This window comes from Ranitomeya imitator, chromosome 6, assembly GCF_032444005.1.
Source record: "Ranitomeya imitator isolate aRanImi1 chromosome 6, aRanImi1.pri, whole genome shotgun sequence".
Classification (NCBI taxonomy): Eukaryota; Metazoa; Chordata; class Amphibia; order Anura; family Dendrobatidae; genus Ranitomeya; species Ranitomeya imitator.
This window is the reverse complement of record NC_091287.1, coordinates 365370137-365392581: the sequence shown is the minus strand read 5'-3', so window position 1 is coordinate 365392581 and position 22445 is coordinate 365370137. Positions and strand designations below refer to the sequence as shown.

The 22445-nt window shown below is 42.2% G+C and overlaps 1 protein-coding gene across 1 annotated transcript in view; it reads right to left on the bottom strand.

Moving 5' to 3' along the window:
- The window catches only part of RTTN (rotatin), a 327600-nt gene that overhangs the window by 201015 nt on the left and 104140 nt on the right, over positions 1-22445 (bottom strand). The window contains exons 18-24 of the mRNA XM_069730984.1: positions 19386-19522; positions 12644-12815; positions 12301-12400; positions 8644-8732; positions 6852-6969; positions 4944-5040; positions 3552-3611 (exon numbers count right to left, since the gene is read on the bottom strand). Of these exons, the coding sequence (XP_069587085.1) occupies positions 3552-3611; positions 4944-5040; positions 6852-6969; positions 8644-8732; positions 12301-12400; positions 12644-12815; positions 19386-19522 (773 nt within the window). The remainder of the gene's footprint in view (positions 1-3551; positions 3612-4943; positions 5041-6851; positions 6970-8643; positions 8733-12300; positions 12401-12643; positions 12816-19385; positions 19523-22445) is intronic.

Genomic DNA, 22445 nt, shown 5'->3' with positions numbered 1-22445 from the left:
GGGAGCGCCGATGGACACATAGAATGATGTGCCCCCATGCCAGCACGCTAATAATACCGCTGTAAGAGTTTCACAGCAGCGATTAACAGGTTAACAGTGGCAGGAGGAGCTGCGATCCACCCGCACCTGCTAAGGCAAGCCCAGGCTTTGACTCACAGCCATTATCTGCCCTTTATGGGGCGCGCTCCACACACAGCTACCAACTTGAGCCATATTTTTTAAGTCATCATGAAAAAAAGGGTTAACTTCGTATGAATGCTCCAGGATACATTGCAGATTTCATGGAAGTGTAAAAAGTACGAGAAAGATACATATATCTGCATAAGCCAACATGATACATAGGTGACTAAATCAAGGTCTGTTCAGCTCCCAGAAATATTTAAGGCAATATATACAGTTGTGCTCAAAAGTTTACATACACCGGCAGAATTTTTGCTTTCTTGGCCTTTTTTTCAGATAATATAAATGATAGCACAAAACGTTTTTCTCCACTCATGGTTAGTGGTTGGGTGAAGCCATTTATTGTCAAACTACCGTGTTTTCTCTTTTTCAATCATAATGACAACCCAAAGCATCCAAATGACCCTGCTCAAAAGTTTACACACCCTGGTGATTTTGGCCTGATAACATGCACATAAGTTGACACAAATGGGTTTGAATGGCTACTAAAGGTAACATCGTCACCTGTGACCTGTTTGCTTGTAATCAGTGTGTGTGCATAAAAGCTGAGTGAGTTTCTGAGATCCAGACAGACTCTTGCATCTTTCATCCAGCCACTGACGTTTCTGGATTTTAAGTCATGGGGAAAACAAAAGAATTGTCAACGAATCTACGGGAACTATATAAAACAGGAAAGGGATATAAAAAGATATCCAAGGAATTGATAATGTCAATCAGCAGTGTTCAAACTGTGATTAACAAATGGAAAATCAAGGGCTCTGTTAAAACAAAACCACGGTCAGGTAGCCTAACAAAAATGTCGTCCACAACTACCAGGAAAATTGTTTAGGATGCAAAGAAAAACCCACAAATAACAACATCAGCTGAAATACTGGACTCTCTGAAAACTAGCTGTGTGGCCGTTTCAAAGTGCACAATAAGGAGGCACTTGAAGAAAAAAAAAAAAAGAAGAGTGGCGTTGTCAAGTCACTAGAAGAAAGCCATTACTGCGTAAATGCCACAAAGACTCTCTTCTACAATACGCAAAACACCACAAAGACAAAACTTCAAAACTTCTGGAACTAGGTAATTTGGAGTGACGAGACCAAAATTTAACTGTTTGGCCCCAACCACAAACATTACATTTAGAGAGAGGTTAACAAGGCCTATGATTAAAGGAACACTATTTCTACTGTAAAGCATGGAGGTGGATCGCTGATGTTATAAGGATGTGTGAGCTACAAAGGCACAGGAAACTTGGTCAAAGTTGAATGAAAGATGAATGCAGCACATTATCAGCAAATACTGGCAAATTTGCACTCATCAGCTTTGAAGCTGCACATGGGACATGCTTGGACGTTCCAACATGACAACGATCCAAAACAGTCGACCTGTCAAAACAAAGTGAAGGTTCTGGAGTGGCCATCTCAGTCTCCTGACCTCAATATCATTGAGCCACTCTGGGGAGATCTCAAATGCACAGTTCATGCTAGACAGCCAGGAATTTACAGGAACTGGAGGCTATTTGCCAAGAAGAGTGGGCAGATTTACCATATGAGAAAATAAAGAACCTCAGCCACAACTACCACAAAAGACTTCAAGCTGTCATTGATGTTAGAGGGGGCAATACACGGTATTAAGAAATGGGGTATGTGAACTTTTGATCAGGGTTATATGGATGTTTGGGCTTGTCATTATGAGTTAAAAAGAGAAAACACAGTAGTTTGACAATAAATGGCTTCACCCAACCACTAACCATAAGTGGAGAAAAAGCTTTGGTGTTATCATTCATAGTCTCTGAAAAAAGGCCAAGAAAGCAAAAATTCTGCAGGGGTATGTAAACTTTTGAGCACAACTGTATCATTTATGATATGTTTAATTTATGTTAAACAGGTTGTCCCAATCAGCGCTGGCGTCAATGTCTCCGCCTTTGGACAAAATGAACATGAAGAGGAAGTCTGGGCTGCAGCTGATCCCTTCTTCGTGTTCAGTTTGTCCGAAGGCAGAGACAGCGACGCCAGTGCTGATTGGGCGCCGGTCTCACGTGTCACAACACCACACAGGCCCCCGGAGGGCAAGTGCCGACACTGCTGGAACGGCGCTGGCACGGTAGGTAAGAATAGGTTTTATTATCAAGGAATAACATTTAGTTTAAGAATGGGTTATCCTAGAAGTAGATAACCCCTTTAACATTATTTAAGATTGCATTTATTTTCTTATATCATGATCTGTATTGAAACAAAACTTAAAAATCTTGCAATTTTTACAATGGTATTTTGACTTTTCTAGACAAACTTCCCGTTCTTCTTGGAAACTCCCCTCACATTAGCATTAATAGTTTGACTCAGACCCTCCCACTTGTGTACGGAGGCCTTTGTTCTGGGAGGGGGACCAGGGTCAGGTGTAACATTCCTTATTATTAATGGTGGATCCTGCGTTATCAGCTGTGTGTAGAGGTGATACCTGTCATTGTAATCATGTCTGTTTTGATAAGACTACAGAAAATTACCTGAAAGAATGGAAGTTACAGCCCAAAACAGTACTGTTGGCCAATGTGATTTTTTTTTTCATTTCTTTTCAAGATTTCAGGTCTTTTTTTATTATTATTTTATAAAGAGGACCATTTACCACATTTTTCGTGTTGGAGTTGACACGTGATGTAATAGTGGATGCAGAAAGGAATTTAAAAAAAAAAATAAAACAAAAAAAAAAAAACAGCAAAATCATTTTATTTTAATTTTGCCTCTCCATTTCAGAGATGTTGGCAATCCAAGAATTTGGCATCTAATGAGTTACCTTTTTTTGTTGTTTCACTGGAGGCGTGTACTTTTTCTCCCTGTATGAGTTGCCCAATCATAGGCATTCAGCAGCACAGCAGAAGAAGAACACGCCCTCACAATAACAAAGGTTTCTCAGTAAGAGAGATGTAATGATACAGCCTGGTCTAACCTCCTGCATGATTAAAAAGTGCTGAGAGCAGAGCAGATGAGACCATTCAGATAAGGTCCCTGTGGGAAAATGGCAGCAGGGAGGAGTTTAGTCAGTTACAGACCCTTCTATCAGCTCTTCTTCGCGCTGCTGTACTGCCTCTTCCCCTACCCTGCCTGTACGGAGCTTTGCTGGTAATCACACTTATCTAGCTAACTGTCACTATATGAGAGGTTGCAACCGTGGATACCTAAGCTACTGCAATGCCCTGCATATGTGGTAAGAAACAGCGAATCAGAAGAACTATACTAAATTTCTAATTGGAGATATTTGCTAATATTATTATTAGTACTCCTACAATACACTGGGATAGGATCTTGCAGATGGAATACCCCTTTAAGTCACATAAAATAGCAAGTTGTAGTCTTTTAAAAGACCATATAAAATGTTCATAGGTCACTTACCGCCTAACTATAGCTACAGGCAAGCTGAATGGAGGTGGAGACGTGGGCACATCCTCTGACCTATGGATAAAATACAAGGCTGAACTCAATTGTGTGTTATATCCTTTATCTAAATTTAATAAAAGGCTAGTGCGTAATAATCTTCATTTTCTCGTATGCCTGAAAAATATTTTCTAAAAGTAAATACCTTTTCCAGCAGCCCAGAAATCGGTGTTAAGTCACCCAGTTGTCCAGTGAAAATATGTTAACCGACAAATCGTTCCTTATAACAGACACGCACATATATCAATAGGGGAAACTTTATTCCCACATTCACCTGTTAATAGTTCAGCCGAGAAATAAAGAGAGCGCTGCTAAAGACTTTCCAGACAAAGGTTAAACTGAAAATTCATATAGGCATGTGTTCAAAATAATTGGTGTAATATCTAGGTGACTTACAATAAATAAGAATCCTTCAAAGATAGCAAATGCATTGAAGCAGGGGTCGGCCATATGTTGGATGGAGTGGAGCTCTGCGCAGTATCTTCTGGTGTCATCCTCCTACACTGAGGGTTACGGTCATTCAGCAATTCCAAATAGTGACTCCACATCAGCGCCATGTAGGATGAGGTATAAAGCACCACTCCAATGTTTCTATTTTATTTTAACCCTGGAGTGGTGGCACTAATGCAAGTTCCATGCCCTTGGCAATATACTTACCTGCCCTGTCTTCTTCTGTCATCTGTGCCGGTGGTCTTCTCTAGTTTGTGACCTGTCAGATCACTCCAGTGTTTGCTGGGCGAGCTGGAGGTCACTTCTCAAGGTAAGTCTGAGAGCCAGAAAGAGGCCAGAACGAGGCTCTCGTATAGCCTTACACAGAGCTTGTGACCGACACCTATGGCTTCTGGTCAGTCAGAAGCTGTGGTCACAAGATGGCGGATCGCAACTGGAGCGGTGCCAGGAACTGCTAAAGACAGCGGCTGGTGAGTATGCTACTTGGGGCAGGGAACGTAGACTAATGCCACCACTCTAGCACTGAAATAAAAAGGTAAAAGACGCTGGACGGGTGCAACAGATCACACTGCCAAGTGTTGGTGATTTGTGCTGTGCATATCTGGCCAATATATACCACTATTCTCAAAAAAACAAAAAACCAACAAACAGAACAAAATTAAGGCTCTATATACAAAGTCATACAGGTCTTAAAATTGACATTCTAAAGATATATAATGACAATTTTCTCATGCCGGGCCACTGCTTTCAGAAGGGAGACCTGATGCACCTTGTACGACCACACGAACCGCACACTCCGGAGTCCGGCCAGCCGCTATAGAACGGGGAGGTTGTGGCACAGTGTAAGCTTTCATGGAGGCCTAAAGAATGTATGTAGAGTACAAGAGCATCAAGTCTTACCACATATCCATTCTTGAGACCTCATCAAACAGAAGTAGACACATGACGGCTGCGGCTTCACCCAGTAAAGCACTGTCACTTTGTAACAACAGGGAGGCTGAAAATGAACACATGAAGCAATGCATTACAAGTACTACCACACGCATACATCTACATACACACACATTCTCAGGCTATGTTCACACGTTGCGTTGTTGCATTTTTTTAATGGAAATTATAAGCTGCATTCTACAGCACCAGCAAAAGCTATGAGATTTCAGAAATCTCATGCACACAGTTTTTTTTCTGACTGAACTAGAAAACTGCTTTGTTTTTGAAAACTGCAGAAAGTCACTTCAGTCAGAGTTTTTATCACCCATAGAAAGAAATGAGTAAGTGCAAAAGTGCATCAATAAATGCAGGTATCAGGTTTTGCTGCGTTTTTGGTGAAAAAACCTAAGGAAGTTGCATCATGCTTTTTTGGGGCGCTAAACTTCATCAGCATGCACAAGAGTCAATAAAAACGCAGAAAAAAAATCCACAGCAAAACCTGCTTTTTATAAGCAGCTTCTTTACTGCCAAGAGAGCAGGTTTTGCCTGCAGAAAAAGAAAAACAGCAAAAAAAAGTGTGAACACAGCCTGACATAATTAAAGTAACCGCTTCACATATCAAAAATCAAGAAATAGTAATTATTATGGTAAAATGTATGTAATGTGAATGAATCAATACAAATCCATCATCGCCCTTGTTCACCTCTCCATACTTGATGACTACATCACGCCTTGTCCACAGAAAGAAAGGTCTTAAAGGGAAAGTACTAGCTCACATAGTGAGTGCAGAACTCGGAGAAAGGTTTGTGTTTGGGCTGGTATAATGGTATGTACTTTTTTTTACAGGACTAATACATCACATGTGTTGCTCCACCAATCAGACTGCTGTGGTAACATCACTATAGACAACACATCACCGCAGAGGACCACTGTTCCTGCAGACCCCATGTCATCTTAAAGATGTGATAGGGTCTGAGATGGCAAGACAAGAGGAGGCAGGAATCATCAGGACAAGTATACTGACAAGTTTGTTGAGCTGGTATCATGGATGAGCCCAATTACAAGTTTTGGTTTTTCCCAGACACCCGATAAACATAATTCACAGAAATAAAAATCCAAGAAATGATGTAGAACTTTAAACAGCAGAATGCAGAAGGGAAAAGCAAACTGAAAGAACCGACGGTATGACTGGTATATGGACTTTAACTGGTGTGATTAGGAATAACGTGGAGAAAAACATTTCGCTCATGTAGACAACCACAAAGGCAATAATATGCTTAGATGTATACGAATATTAAAAACATCTAGTTTGTGTCCCACACAATGTTTAAAGGGTATTTATACTTTCAAGTAACTTTTTAACGTTAGCTGTTGTGTATGTCATGGCATGGTAGCTCCCATACAGAGCACACTCAGACGTGGAATCTGGCGTTTCATTCTGTAGTAGGCACACAGACAGAACCAGCATAGAGGACAATATACAGAAGAATTGAGCAGTGTAGATGTGAATCAAGCTTTAGAGTGAGGAACTTGTTAGAAAGCTGAGCATGATCTTTCTGTGTCTCCCTTTGCAAGTTTCACATCTGCTCTTCACTTCTTCTGCCCCATCTCTCTCCATAGGTTATAGAAGGTTGTGTAATCAGGAATCTCATTGTGGTGGCCCATCTATTTGGTCTTGTTGAACATTTTTTCCAGAATGGACAGCAACTCCAGGTGTAAGAGGTAGAAGTGACCTCTAACATGTGGTTCTCTAGTTATTGTGAAAATAAAACACCTAGCATGCACCACAAGCTCAAGTTTCACAAGAGCTAGAGGACCATAAATTGGAGATTGACAATCTAAACCATAGCAAACATATATGCAGCTGGTGAATCTTACCTCTAGCTAAAATTAAGATGAACTCTGCATCCTGTGCCAGTGACAAGCGCAATACGGGATCAGCATACACCGCCATTCGCAGTAAAGACAGGGATGGCGAAATCATATCCTCCAAATCCTGCACGTAATTACAAGATCAATTAGCATAAGACACATCAGAAGCCAACATTTCAGTTATGACTTAAAGTAACCAAGTAAAATGAGAAAATCAAAACAAATACCGGTAATTAACATATGAAAATAAAGACAGATCTATACTTCCATGTAATATTTTATTTTATCACACGGGGATTCCAAGGAAAGATATCTTAAAGGCTGTGCTGTCCAGCCATCTTTTCAGGGCTTAGGGTACGTTCACACTAGCGTTGCGCCGCCCTGCGTCGGCGACGCAACGCGCGACGCATCAAAAAACGCGCGCAAACGCGCGCAAAAACGCGCGCGTTTTGCGACGCGTGCGTCGTTTTTGACCAAAATCGGACGCACAGAAAATGCAACTTGTAGCGTTTTCGTGCGTCCGACGCCAGCGTCGGAAACGACGCACGTGGCGAAAAACGCAACCAAAAAGACGCACGCGTCCCCTATGTTAAACATAGGGGCGCGTCGCCGCTGCGTCGCCGACGCAACAGCGGCGCAACGCTAATGTGAACTTAGACTTACAGATACTACTAAGACATACCTATAATATCTTGTGTTATATTGTTCGAACAGTATTTGTTGTCCTTTGCTGGCCATTGCTAGTATATGTTCTCATGTATTGCAGATGGACCTTCCCATCATGCCTCTCTTTCTCTGTAACTCATCCCATCTACTTCCCTCACATCCTTTCTTTCTGGTCAGGGCCATCTTGGCAGAAACGTGCATCAGAACAGGACAGAGGATGCTCCTGTTACCTCTGTTCTCCAACCTCCATCTTCTATCTTATCCTCATCCCTTCACCTTTTCGGACATCTCAACCTCACTTGTCAAGGTCCTGTGAATAAACTACAGCAACTTCCCTCCTGGATCCACGTGCGGCTGGTCAGGCAAGTGAGGAGAGGATAGTGAGTAACCTATCCAGCACTGCTTGTACAGAGAACCATGGTCACATTCTTCAGACGCCCCTCACCTATGTACATCGGGGGCAGAACAAGGGCTCTTCTCAGGAGCACACCTGCTGTCCAACATCCTGCTTGTCGGAGGGCAGAGTGCTCCTCAGTGATTGACAGTTCAGACTAGCGGATTTGGCAGAATTGTGCACTCTTACATGCTGCACGCAGCGGCAGATTTTACACCACAGCATTGTAGGTATTGGCACTGGATCAGGCCAGACCCAACCAGCTTCAGAACAGCACTTGCAAGCTCTATAGAAAAGAGGTTGCAAGTGTGTACTTCTTGCCAAGGAAACCAGTCACCTTTGACACACTGAAGTGGCAGGTAACCTAGGTGATGAGCAAAAAAAAAAAATTATAGAATTAAATAATCGCTCCATTCTGGAGAAGAAATAATTTGCTTAATTTTTACAAGTCTACCCATTTCTGATGATCGGCAAAGCCCTTCATGATCACTAAGTGACAACCTTGTGGGAGCTTTAATAAATATTATACTGGTTGTCACTTAGCTTTCCCAGACTCCTATTTAACTAATAAAAGACCAAATGATCTATTTCACTGTACATGTGCTTCCCATTATTTTGCAGGCAGTAATGTCTTCTAATCCAGCCCTGCTGTTCAGCTCTCACAGCAAAGCAATCCAGGCTTAATGTAATCACACTTAGTCTGCTCACGAGCAATGCTTTCACAGTGGGTGCTCTTACCTTTCCACTTTGATGCACACATTTTTGCAATAAGCTGCGGATCTTTTCCACAATCCCCAGCTCCTTAATTACTCTGTGCATTGTCATGTCTGTATACACAAAAAAAAAAAAATTGTCAGCTCGAATAAAGAAATCACTTTAGCTATATGTCACCATCTTTTTTCCTTCCTTTACTATAGGTTGCTATCTGCAGCTCATTTAACAATACTGTTCCAGGTACATTTCCTAAATTTAGAAGTGATGAGAAATCATATAGGTGAAGAGCCGATTTGATGGCCAGTTAGGAAATGCTGGACTGACCATAGGTGCAATGTCTCAGAAACGCGAGGACTTCAGTGACATTAATTAGTGCGCTCAGTGGATGACGAAAGGTTCTCCTATGAAGGAATACTAAGGATTAAAGGATATATTTGATGTGTACCCTGGGCATGTGTAGGAGTAAGGGGTAAAGTACACTCAAAAAAATTGTATTTTTTTGGCTGTTAGCTTAGATTTGTAAATGAACCAAGTACAATGAACAATGTTGAGGAAACTTTTATAATAATGCTTTACCTTCATTGTAGGAATCACTGGACACAGAATCTACACATGGACAGAATTGTTGGTACCCTTCTCTTAAAGTAAGAAAAACTCACAATGGTCACTGAAATCATTTGAAAAAAATCACAAAAGCCATTTTCAATTTACATTTACCAAATGTCAACAAATGATAATCAGACATTGGTTTTGAATTCTGGTTCAACAGAAAAATGTAGAAAAAAAAACAAACAAACAAACAAACGAAAATGGACTCGTGAGCAAACTACTCCAGATGTCCAAGGTTTAAAGGATGCCTACTCCAGAATGGGATTAAGAGCAGGACTCACAGAAGGCCACTCCAGAATAGTCTGATGCTTTGCCCTTAGCCATTTCTGTATTTCAAGGAAGAAAAAGGAGGGAAGGGCAGGGAACATTTTAAGCCATCAATATTCCAATTATGAGGTTTCTAAAATCCAATGGAAACCATACATAGTGCAGCCAGGTGTGCATCGATGACGAGCAAAGTCAGAAAAGAGAAAAAACACACCGGAGAAAAGGGTGGGTCACAGCAGTCTGATGAAATGGAGTAGCCATCGGATTCCTGAAATTCAATCCAGTCTCTCCAAGTCTGACAGTATCCATCACAGTCAGTGGGGGATTGGGCAATCAAATGTCCCATCCTTAGGCCTACTTCGTTGAGTTTGATGCAGGTCGCCGCACCGTGGCTGACCGGAAGAGGTGTGGCGGTGGGCAGCGCTTCACGGATGACAATCGGAGGATGTACGCAGTCCTCAGCAGCACCTCCATCCACAAATGTGAAACCAAGCTTAAAAGGGATATTTCACAGAACCAATCCTTCAGAGTAGGTGGAGAAGTAATTTTCCAGTGACAAGGAATGATATTCTTAGCAGCTTGTATAAGGTAGCTTATTAAAGATCTTTAGGATCTGGTGAAACTAGATGGGATCATAAAGAGAACAAGAGGTTCGGGAGAGTCAGGCACAGAGAGACTAGTCATTTTTTGGATAGTTTGAACTACCAGAGTCAAGAAACCTGTTATTATGGGACAGCTCCACTAAATGTGTGTCCTAGTCTCCTCTTCCACTCCACATCTCCAACATCTGATACTGCGGGAAACCACTTATACAGTTATATGGGAACCCAGTACCATACGGAGATAATTCCAAACATTCAGTTTTTGCCGCACTGTCATGTGCATGACAGCACGGCACACACTGCTCCTGATCGGTGGCAAAATAATTACCACCGGTCAGACAGACATGGTTTCGAAGCTGTCAAATGACAGCGTGAGGGTGCAGCTGTGATCAGAGGTAAAAAGTCACTGGCATCAGCCTGCTGCTGCTAATAACAGTGAGAGCAGGCGGCGGCTGATGGGAGTATTCATCAGCCGGCGCTCTAAATAAATATAAAAAAAAAAAAACTATCAGCTGTATCAAGATAGGTTATCAAAAATATACGGGTCCCCACGCGGTTTTCTTAATTTTATTGAAAAAACGGGTGTGGGTTCCTCCCATTTTTGACAACCAGCTTTGCTAAAGCAGACATCTATTAGCGGTGCCAATTCTGGCGCTTTACCCAGCTCTTCCCACTTACCCTGTAGCGGTGGCAAGTGGGTTTCGTATTTGTGGGGTTGATGTCACATTTGTATTGTCAGGTGACATCAAGCCCATGGCTTAGTAATGGAGAGGTGTCTATAAGATACCTCTCCATTACTAATCCTATAGTTATATTGTAAATAAACACACAACAAGTATAAAGTCCTTTATTTGAAATAAAAACAAACCACACTTTTCCTTTCTTTTTTAAAAATAACAAACACAGTTAGGTGAGTATAACGCTCATTCCATTGAATCCCTAGTCTCCTGTAATAAAAAATAAAAAAAACACTAAAAAACAATAAATGTCCCTCTCCTGTCCGACCTTCTATCCCACGATATAATTCATGTCTGGGGATTACTGGTTGGGATAGATGGCCCTAGAAGCCTCGAAGTTGCAGATGTTCAAAGCCCAGCGAGGCAGCAGAAGGGTGAGAAACTGTAATTTACACCATCTTATGTACTTGCTGGGACTGCACTATAGGTTACTGAAAATTGTTGATCCAATAAATTATGACTGTAGTGTGTGTTACCCTCACCCTGTCTTGTCCGAGTAGAAAGGAAAGGAGCGCAGGTGTTCAGTGGGATGAGCCCTGGTATATGCTGTCTTTCTAAAGACAGCCAGGCCAGCGGACAAGAGCACCCTCTGATCCTTGTGTCTCCATACAAGGCATTTATATGGGGCATACAGGTACGACTTTTTCCAGTATTCTATAACTTGTAAGCCAAAATAAATAGTTTAGATAGGCCAAATGAGACAAGACATTTTTTTTTCTGTCACTTCCATAGTGGAATGGTAACTTCCGCACACCATGTGGTATTACCGTACATATAAAAGGCTGGGTACCATACATGTTTCCTGCCATTGCACATCTTTCGATATCTTGCCTGGTTAGCTGTTGGTTAAATTTATATTGTACATGTTTTGTTTTTTTTTGAATGTTTTATCTTTTTCAAGTATTTTTCATTACTATTTTAGCAAACCGTTATTGTATTAAGCTCATGTTGGACATCTCCAAAATAATTAGAAAACAGATTTCCCCGCTAGTAGAGAATGTGAGGAGACCAACAGGGGGCCATGGCCATCAGTGCGGAGATTTGGCAAGGGTCCAGTAGGCGACTGTTCATTTCATTTATGTTTTGTTTAATTTGTACAATAACATAATGTAGAGGACAACCCTTTTAAGCTGTAAATGAACAAATTTTAGTTTTATATTGAACACATTTTGCCACGTAAAATAAAACGTATACCTTGATCTAGGATTTATTTATTTTCGGTACAGGTGCCACTTTTTAGGGTGGTGTATAACTTATATACACACTCCATGTTTTGTTTTGGTTTTTTTAAATCCATTTAAATTAACTTTCTAAAAGTGATTCGAATGCCGGCAAGTCTAGGAGAAGAAACGTAATAGAATTTGTGCGACCTGCTGATGTATTCTTTCTGCGGAGGACCAAAGTTAATCTATCTGATTATTCCCGGGTGACACCAGGAATAAAAACAAACATCTTGCTTATCTTACCTTGTGCTATAACTGCCAGCTGCTCGGCTGCTGATTTGCGAAGTGCCATGTCCACAGTTTCTGAAGTAAAGATTTCAGCCACTTTCCTGACAGTCTCTGCCTACAGAGTCAATGCACATTGAATATTGATTAAAAAAACCCTGGTACACTGCAATAAAAACACACACCGCTCGGAGCGATAATGGCTAGATGTATTGAACAGCTCATCTCAGTTACATTACACAAAAAACAAACACATATGGACGGTCTGAACACCATAAATTACGTGTTCTTATTTCTGCAGAAACCAACACCATGCACTGTACAACCGGGATCTCATGTTACAATTAACCCCAATATTAACCTTGAAAAATGAGGTTTCTTTGTCATCCAGCTTTAAGTCTACTGATCGCTCAGCGATATAAAGACTGACAGCCTTAGATAATACATTCCCTTGGAGCTCGGGGCGCTTGCAGTTCGACTCCTTCTCATTCATTAAATGGACTGATAACCACTTAATGCCCAATGTACGTAGCCTAGAAAAACAAGACAATAAAAAGCATATGAGAAGTGACAATAAAGTGACAATAAAGTGACTTATAAAAGTGGAACAGGTCATTCTAGGCATTTGTTAATGCTTCTATTATACACAACTTTATGACGGCCATAACGTTTTCCTGCAGCGCTCAGCACTTCAGCTGATAATCAGACTTTTCTAGAGCTTCTTTGTCGTCAACATCGTTACAAAATAGCCATACTAATAATGGTGATGTCTGGATGATAGAAAGGTGGCAAAAAACCCACCCAGCGCACAGTCATTGGGGGTAAACTACACATACACGGTGTTCCAAATTATTATGCAAATGATATTTTTCTCGGATTTTCCTAAATGGTCGGTGCAAATGACAGTCAGTCTAATAAAAGTCATCACCCGTTCGAGTATACATCGAATTTTATTGAAGAAACCTCCCAATGATAACAGTATAATCTCCAAAATGAATAAAAACTTAAAATGCACTGTCCCAAATTATTAGGCACAGTAGAATTTCTATACATTTGATATGTTTTAAAGAACGGAAAATGCTCATTTGTGGAATTTGCAGCATTCGGAGGTCACATTCACTGAACAAAACAGCTATTTAACTCCAAAACCTCCTAACAGGCCAAGTTACATGTTAACATAGGAACCCTTCTTTGATATCACCATCACAATTCTTGCATCCATTGAACTTGTGAGTTTTTGGAGAGTTTCTGCTTGTATTTCTTTGCATGAAGTCAGAATCACCTCCCAGAGCTGCTGTTTTGATGTGAATGGCCTCCCACCCTCAGAGATCTTTTGCTTGATGATACTCCAAAGGTTCTCTATAGGGTTGAGGTCAGGGGAAGATGGTGGCCACACCATGAGTTTATCTCCTTTTATGCCCATAGCAGCCAATTACTCAGAGGTACTCAATGCACCATCTCATGCTGCAAAGTCATGCATGAAGATGATTTTGCTCCTGAAGGCATGTTTCTGCTTTTTACACATGGATGAAAATTGTCAGTCAGAAACTCTAAATACTTTGCAGAGGTCATTTTCACACCTTCAGGAACCTTAAAGGGCCCTACCAGCTGTTTCCCCATGGTTCTGGCCCAAAACATGACTCTTCCACCTCCTTGCTGATGTCGCAGCCTTGTTGGAACATGGCGGCCATCCACAAACCATTCAATACTCCATCCATCTGGACCACCCAGGGTTGCTCGACACTCATCAGTAAACAAGACTGTTTGAAAATTAGTCTTCATGTATGTAAGGGCCCACTGCAACCGTTTCTGCTTGTGAACACTGTTTAGGGGTGGCCGAATAGTAGGTTTATGCACCACAGCAAGCCTTTGAAGAATCCTTGCTCAGATAGGTTAATGCATTGAGGCGGTAGGCCAATCTGAACAAGGATTCTTCAAAGGCTTGCTGTGGTGCATAAACCTACTATTCGGCCACCCCTAAACAGTGTTCACAAGCAGAAATGGTTAAGGTGGGCCCAGACATACATGAAAACTAATTTCCAAACAGTCTTGTTTACTGATGAATGTCAAGCAACCCTGGATGGTCCAGATGGATGGAGTAGTGGATGGTTGGTGGATTGCCACCATGTCCCAACAAAGCTGCGACATCAGCAAGGAGGTGGAGGAGTCACATTTTGGGCCAGAATCACGGGGAAACAGCTGGTAGGACGCTTTAAGGTTCCTGAAGGTGTGAAAATTACCTCTGCAAAGTATTTAGAGTTTCTGACTGACAACTTTCTTCCATGGTCTAAAAAGCAGAAACCAGCAAACAGATAGTTAAAGCTGCTGGTGCCTCTGGGGTCCCTCGAACCTCAAGGTGTAGGATAATAATAATAATAATAATTTTATTTATATAGCGCCAACACATTCCGCAGCGCTTTACAATTTATAGAGGGGACTTGTACAGACAATAGACATTACAGCATAACAGAAATCACAGTTCAAAATAGATACCAAGAGGAATGAGGGCCCTGCTCGCAAGCTTACAAACTATGAGGAAAAGGGGAGAAACAAGAGGTGGATGGTAACAATTGCTTTAGTTATTCAGACCAGCCATAGTGTAAGGCCCGAGTGTTCATGTAAAGCTGCATGAACCAGTTAACAGCCTAAGTATGTAGCAGTACAGACACAGAGGGCTATTAACTGCATGAAGTGTATGAGAACATGATCCAAGGAACCTGATTATGTTTTTGTTTTGTTTTTTTTGAATGGGCCACACAGGGATAGTTTGGCCTACCGCCTCAATGCATTAACCTAACTATCCCTGTGTGGCCCATTCAAAAAAAACAAAACAAAAACAATCAGGTTCCTTGGATCATGTTCTCATACACTTCATGCAGTTAATAGCCCTCTGTGTCTGTACTGCTACATACTTAGGCTGTTAACTGGTTCATGCAGCTTTACATGAACACTCGGGCCTTACACTATGGCTGGTCTGAATAACTAAAGCAATTGTTACCATCCACCTCTTGTTTCTCCCCTTTTCCTCATAGTTTGTAAGCTTGCGAGCAGGGCCCTCATTCCTCTTGGTATCTATTTTGAACTGTGATTTCTGTTATGCTGTAATGTCTATTGTCTGTACAAGTCCCCTCTATAAATTGTAAAGCGCTGCGGAATGTGTTGGCGCTATATAAATAAAATTATTATTATTATTATCCTACACCTTGAGGTTCGAGGGACCCCAGAGGCACCAGCAGCTTTAACTATCTGTTTGCTGGTTTCTGCTTTTTAGACCATGGAAGAAAGTTGTCAGTCAGAAACTCTAAATACTTTGCAGAGGTAATTTTCACACCTTCAGGAACCTTAAAGCGTCCTACCAGCTGTTTACCCGTGATTCTGGCCCAAAATGTGACTCCTCCACCTCCTTGCTGATGTCGCAGCTTTGTTGGGACATGGTGGCAATCCACCAACCATCCACTACTCCATCCATCTGGACCATCCAGGGTTGCTTGACACTCATCAGTAAACAAGACTGTTTGGAAATTAGTTTTCATGTATGTCTGGGCCCACCTTAACCATTTCTGCTTGTGAACACTGTTTAAGGGTGGCCGAATATTAGGTTTATGCACCACAGCAAGCCTTTGAAGGATCCTACACCTTGAGGTTCGAGGGACTCCAGAGGCACCAGCAGCTTCAAATAACTGTTTGCTGCTTTGTAATTGTATTTTGGCAGCTGATCTCTTAACCCCATGAATTTGTCTAGCAGAAACCTTCCTCATTATGCCTTTATCTGCATGAACTCTGTCTGTGCTCTGTTTCAGTTAAGTAAATAAGGCAGCACACTGCAGCGCTAAAACATGTAAACTTGAAAACACGAAATTTGAACTGCATTACTGCACTAGAAATATGAAAAATGAGAGCTTTTAGCGCATAAAAATGGCCAATTTTATGTGTACCTGGTTTACATGTTTTAGCGCTGCAGTGTGCTGCCTTATTTACTTAACTATATACGAGTTGGCGACTCTAGGTTCAGCACCTGTTCACACTTAGTCTATGTTTGGATGTGCCGGTCAGGATTTTGAAATGTGCTCTGTTTCAGTCACAAATCTCTTCACAGTATGATGACCAATCTTAAGTTTTCGTGGAATATCTAATGTTTTCATACCTTGTCCAAGGCATTGCACTATTTAATGCTTTTCAGCAGCAGAGAGATCCTTTTTAGTTCCCATAGTACTTGAAACCTGTGGCCTGCTTAATAATGTGGAACATAATTTTTTAAGTAGTTTTCCTTTAATTAGAATCACCTGGAAAACTAATTATCACATGTGTTTAAGATTGATTTCAGTGATCCATTGAGCCCTGAGACAATACCATTCACGAGTTTATTTGAAAAACAAAACAATTAAATCTTTATGACACTTAAATCCAATTTGCATAATAATTTGGGACACAGTAGTAGTGCCGCCACAATTCAATAGTCTTTAAATGTCGGCTGCCCAATGGAAACACTAAAAGTACCGTCACATTAAGCGACGCTGCAGCGATATAGACAACGATGCCGATCGCTGCAGCGTCGCTGTGTGGTCGCTGGAGAGCTGTCACACAGACAGCTCTCCAGTGACCAACGATGCCGAAGTCCCCGTGTAACCAGGGTAAACATCGGGTTACTAAGCGCAGGGCCGCGCTTAGTAACCCGATGTTTACCCTGGTTACCATTGTAAATGTAAAAAAAAAAACCACATACTCACATTCCGGTGCCTGTCACGTCCCCCGGTGTCCGCTTCCCTGCACTCCTCCTGCATCCTGTGTAAGCGCCGGCCGTAAAGCAGAGCGGTGACGTCACCGCTGTGCCCTGCTTTACGGCCGGCCGGCGCTGACACATGATGCAGGAGGAGTGCAGGGAAGCGGACGCCGGGGGACGCGACAGACACCGGAATGTATGTAGTGTTTTGGTTTTTTTACATTTACAATGGTAACCAGGGTAAATATTGGGTTACTAAGCGCGGCCCTGCGCTTAGTAACCCGATGTTTACCCTGGTTTCAAGTGAAGACATCGCTGGATCGACGTCACACACGCCGATTCAGCGATGTCAGCGGGTGATCCAGCGGCGAAATAAAGTGCTGGCCTTCTAGCTCCGACCAGCGATCTCACAGCAGGATCCTGATCGCTGCTTCGTGTCAAACACAACGATATCGCTATCCAGGACACTGCAACGTCACGGATCGCTATCGTTATCGTTCTAAAGTCGCTGAGTGTGAAAGTACCTTAACTGGTAAACCGGACACCATCCCGAGATAACCTTCTTATTGACTGACACAGATAGCGGTAAGATGATCTCTGCCGTAGGCACCGAAGCACATTGCGAGGAATTCATTACGGCCAATTAGTGGAGACAAATAAGTCAAATATTTTTGCATGCTGTTTCTGTGTAAAAATGTGTGAATTAGCTACAACTATGTTACTTGAAAAGTAGGTGGGAGATTGGGTAAAGTTAGCTATGTTGTCTGTAACTTCCGTAAAGGAAATCCTGGGTCGCTGATCGGCCGCGACCAATCAGCGATATTGGGGCGGGATTTAAACACTGCTTCACTTTTTTACTATTGATGCTGCCTATGCAGCATCAATAGTAAAAACATATAATGTTAAAAATAATAATAAAAAACAAACAAACATTATATTCTCACCTTCCGGCATCCGCGGCAGCCTTTTCCGCTCCTTGCGACGCTTCGGTCCCAAGAATGCATTGCAGCAATGACTTGAGATCACTTAGCGGTCTTGCGAGATGATGACGTAGCAGTTTCACGAGACCGCTACATGATCACGGGTTATTGCCGCAAAGCATTACTAGGAACGGAGCGTCACAGGGATCATCGCTAAAGGTCTGTGCTGGATCCAGGTGCCGCCGAAAGGCGAGTATATAACAATTTTTTATTTTCATTGTTTTTTAACAGGGATATGGTGCCCACACTGCTATATACTACGTGGGCTGTGCTATATACTGCGTGGGCTGTGCTATATACTACGTGGGCTGTGTTACATACTACGTGGGCTGTGTTACATACTACGTGGGCTGTGTTACATACTACGTGGGCTGTGTTACATACTACGTGGGCTGTGTTACATACTACGTGGGCTGTGTTACATACTACGTGGGCTGTGTTACATACTACGTGGGCTGTGTTACATACTACGTGGGCTGTGTTACATACTACGTGGGCTGTGTTACATACTACGTGGGCTGTGTTACATACTACGTGGGCTGTGTTACATACTACGTGGGCTGTGTTACATACTACGTGGGCTGTGTTACATACTACATGGGCTGTGTTACATACTACTTGGGCTGTGTTACATACTACTTGGGCTGTGTTACATACTACGTGGGCTGTGTTACATACTACGTGGGCTGTGTTACATACTACGTGGGCTGTGTTACATAATACGTGGGCTGTATTACATACTACGTGGACTGTTACATACTACGTGGGCTGTGTTACATACTACGTGGGATGTGTTACATACTACGTGGGCTGTGTTACATACTACGTGGGCTGTGTTACATACTACATGGGCTGTGTTACATACTACATGGGCTGTGTTACATACTACATGGGCTGTGTTACATACTACGTGGGCTGTGTTACATACTACGTGGGCTGTATTACATACTACATGGGATGTGTTATATACTGTGTGGGCTGTGTTATATACTACGTGGGCTGTGTTACATACCGAGTGGGCTGTGTTACATACCGAGTGGGCTGTGTTATATACTCCGTGGGCTGTGTTATATACTCCGTGGGCTGTGTTATATACTCCGTGGGCTGTGTTATATACTCCGTGGGCTGTGTTATATACTCCGTGGGCTGTGTTATATACTCCGTGGGCTGTGTTATATACTCCGTGGGCTGTGTTATATACTCCGTGGGCTGTGTTATATACTCCGTGGGCTGTGTTATATACTCCGTGGGCTGTGTTATATACTCCGTGGGCTGTGTTATATACTCCGTGGGCTGTGTTATATACTCCGTGGGCTGTGCTATATACTACATACATATTCTAGAATACCCGATGTGTTAGAATCGGGCCACCATCTAGTTGATAATAAAAAGATGTTACGTACGTCAGTCTTTTGGAAAACAGAAATCGCACTGCTGCTTTTAACAAAGTGGTTTTAGGCAAAACTCCTTCCCCTCTTTCCGATGTTTCGCACAAAGCCACAATTGAATTGCCTAAAGCTTCTTCTGTATCAGCGAAACCCTAAAGAATGCAACATCCACAAAATGATTAGTAGACAGATGTACTCAAAACTCAAATACTGAAAGCTATAACATTTCAGTGAAAACAATGGTTACAAATCATAAGTATAAGGGCATGTGCACACGATGCGGATTTGCTGCGGATCCGCAGCGGATTTTTCCGTGCAGAAACGCTGCAGATCCGCACTGTGATGTACAGTACAATGTTAGTCAATGGGAAAAAAAAAAAGCTGTGCAGATGGTGCAGAAAAATCAGTGCGGAATTGCTGCGGATTTCAAAGAAGTGCATGTCACTTCTTTTGTGCAGATCTGCAGCGTTTCTGCACCCCTCCATGTTAAAATTCCACAGTGGCAAAAACCGCAGAAAATCCGCAGAAAATCCGCATCAATTCCGCATAAAAACCGCACAAAATCTGCATAAAAACCGCGGTACATCCGCGGCTGTGGATTCTGCCAGATGTGGATTTTGTGCAGAAAATTCTGCACCTCTTTTCTTACGTGTGCATAGAGCCTTAGCATGGGGGTGACAATCCTGGTGTATAGAACAAATATAGGGGGGCTCCATGTACGTGTAGACAGGTGCGAGATGTTCCCCTCTGCAGTGGATGCTCCATCAGGAGTTTCGGTCACCATTCTTACACATTTGAGCAGAATGCAGCACCAGGATTTCTATCAAAATTATGGGCTTTTCTGTGAGACAAAACAAACCCCAACTGACATTAATGCGGTTTGTTGGGGTCACGCACATGACAGATCAACACTGCATTGTTCCTTCCAATAAAATGCCTATAGGGGTTTAACTAGTGTCTCCAGAGAAAACAAATATGTATGTATATTATAAAGAATATTTATGGGGGAGCCCTGTCTATCAGCCACTTCTCAGCCAAGGAGCATTGCCCAAAACACTTTTGTTGATGCTGATTGGTTAAGAAGATATATACTCAGCAATATTGTGAAAATCGGATCACAACAACAATGCTCTCGGGATCACAGAATGAGTATAGCTAGGAGAGTATCCAAAATAAAACATAACTTTTACTACATACACAGGTTTATTTGAGTCTTGTTTTTGTCCTGATTTTAATGTTAAAGTGCTCGTGCATACCAGTGCTCAATTTAAAAAATGGTTTGGTCTCACCATTGTAGAGGATATGCTTTCACATGGGGTCCATCAGTTTCTGGGCATGGGAAGGATCTCACAGGGTAATGGCCCCAAGTGTGCCTTTCCATGGACATCCCACCATCCACAAATAATTGAGGTACGCCCCTGGCATGTATCCTCTTCCTAATTGCCCCCTCACGTTTATACATTTCATTATGGGTTTAAAATTTGGCGCCATTGTTTTTCACTCTGACCCCCCCTTTTTTTTCCCCATATGTCTCTCAAGATGGCCCGCCATTGCTTCAACGTCCGACCACTACCCTTTTCGGAGCCTGTGGACTCATTGCGTTCCACCTCGTGGACAGCACCCGGAAGTAGCCGCGTGCTTCATATCCTATACTGAAGTGGGTAAATTCCTGCGTTCCAACCCGCGGAACGCAACATGAAGTGACCGCGTGCATCACTTCCGGTACCGTCGTACCAGCATAGTGCGTCATGCATTTCAGCAGTGAGACGCAAAGCAAGTCTGGGTTGCAGTTATTCACAGGACCAGACCGGCCCATTATTCTGCTCATTTTTCTACCCGTATATTAACGCTTTATCAGCTTTAACAAATAACCCTTATTGGATTTCACCTTTAAAGGTATGCATGTTACCTGCATTCAGGGGCCCAATTATATACCATCAATTGTGGGGTTTATTGTTCATATACATAATTAGGTTATCTGCCCGCTTATAGTCTTCAAATGTCCAGTAGAAGCTGCCCCTGTATACAAATCCCTGGATTTTTTCCCTAAATAGGGGACCAAGGTTATAATCTTTTAACAGGGCACCAGAACGGATAGGGAATCAATGATCCCTTCCTTGGGATAAATTATCTATTATAGTAGACAGCTATTACGGTTTTCCTTGGCAGTACCCTGTCTACAGTAACATAGTAACATAGTTAGTAAGGCTGAAAAAAGACATTTGTCCATCCAGTTCAGCCTATATTCCATCATAATAAATCCCCAGATCTACGTCCTTCTACAGAACCTAATAATTGTATGATACAATATTGTTCTGCTCCAGGAAGACATCCAGGCCTCTCTTGAACCCCTCGACTGAGTTCTCCATCACCACCTCCTCAGGCAAGCAATTCCAGATTCTTACTGCCCTAACAGTAAAGAATCCTCTTCTATGTTGGTGGAAAAACCTTCTCTCCTCCAGACGCAAAGAATGCCCCCTTGTGCCCGTCACCGTCCTTGGTATAAACAGATCCTCAGCGAGATATTTGTATTGTCCCCTTATATACTTATACATGGTTATTAGATCGCCCCTCAGTCGTCTTTTTTCTAGACCAAATAATCCTAATTTTGCTAATCTATCTGGGTATTGTAGTTCTCCCATCCCCTTTATTAATTTTGTTGTACACCTCTACAAATCATGTATAAGGAAACCAGAAGTATTCGATTGATGAAATATGGAGGAAAAAGGGGGGGGGGGGGGGGGGGAGGAGGTGGAGGAGGATGAGGAAGGACAAGGAGGAGATGGTGAGTGACATAAGCCTTGTTGTTGAATTCCCTTATGGGGTTATAATTGCATCTCCATCCTATCAAGAGATACCTGGAGGTACCCTAGGGATTACAATAGGGGGCTAGTGTCTTATAAAAAAACATCCACAGTTCAATTGCTCATTCAGACCTTGTGGGTGGCAGGTGTCCAATCTGAATATCTTTGCAACAGCATCTTATCATAATTACCCTCTCTAGATGGAAATTTAACCTTGTCGATGCCCATAAACCGTATTGCTCTCACATCACCTCCATGGCATTTATTCACT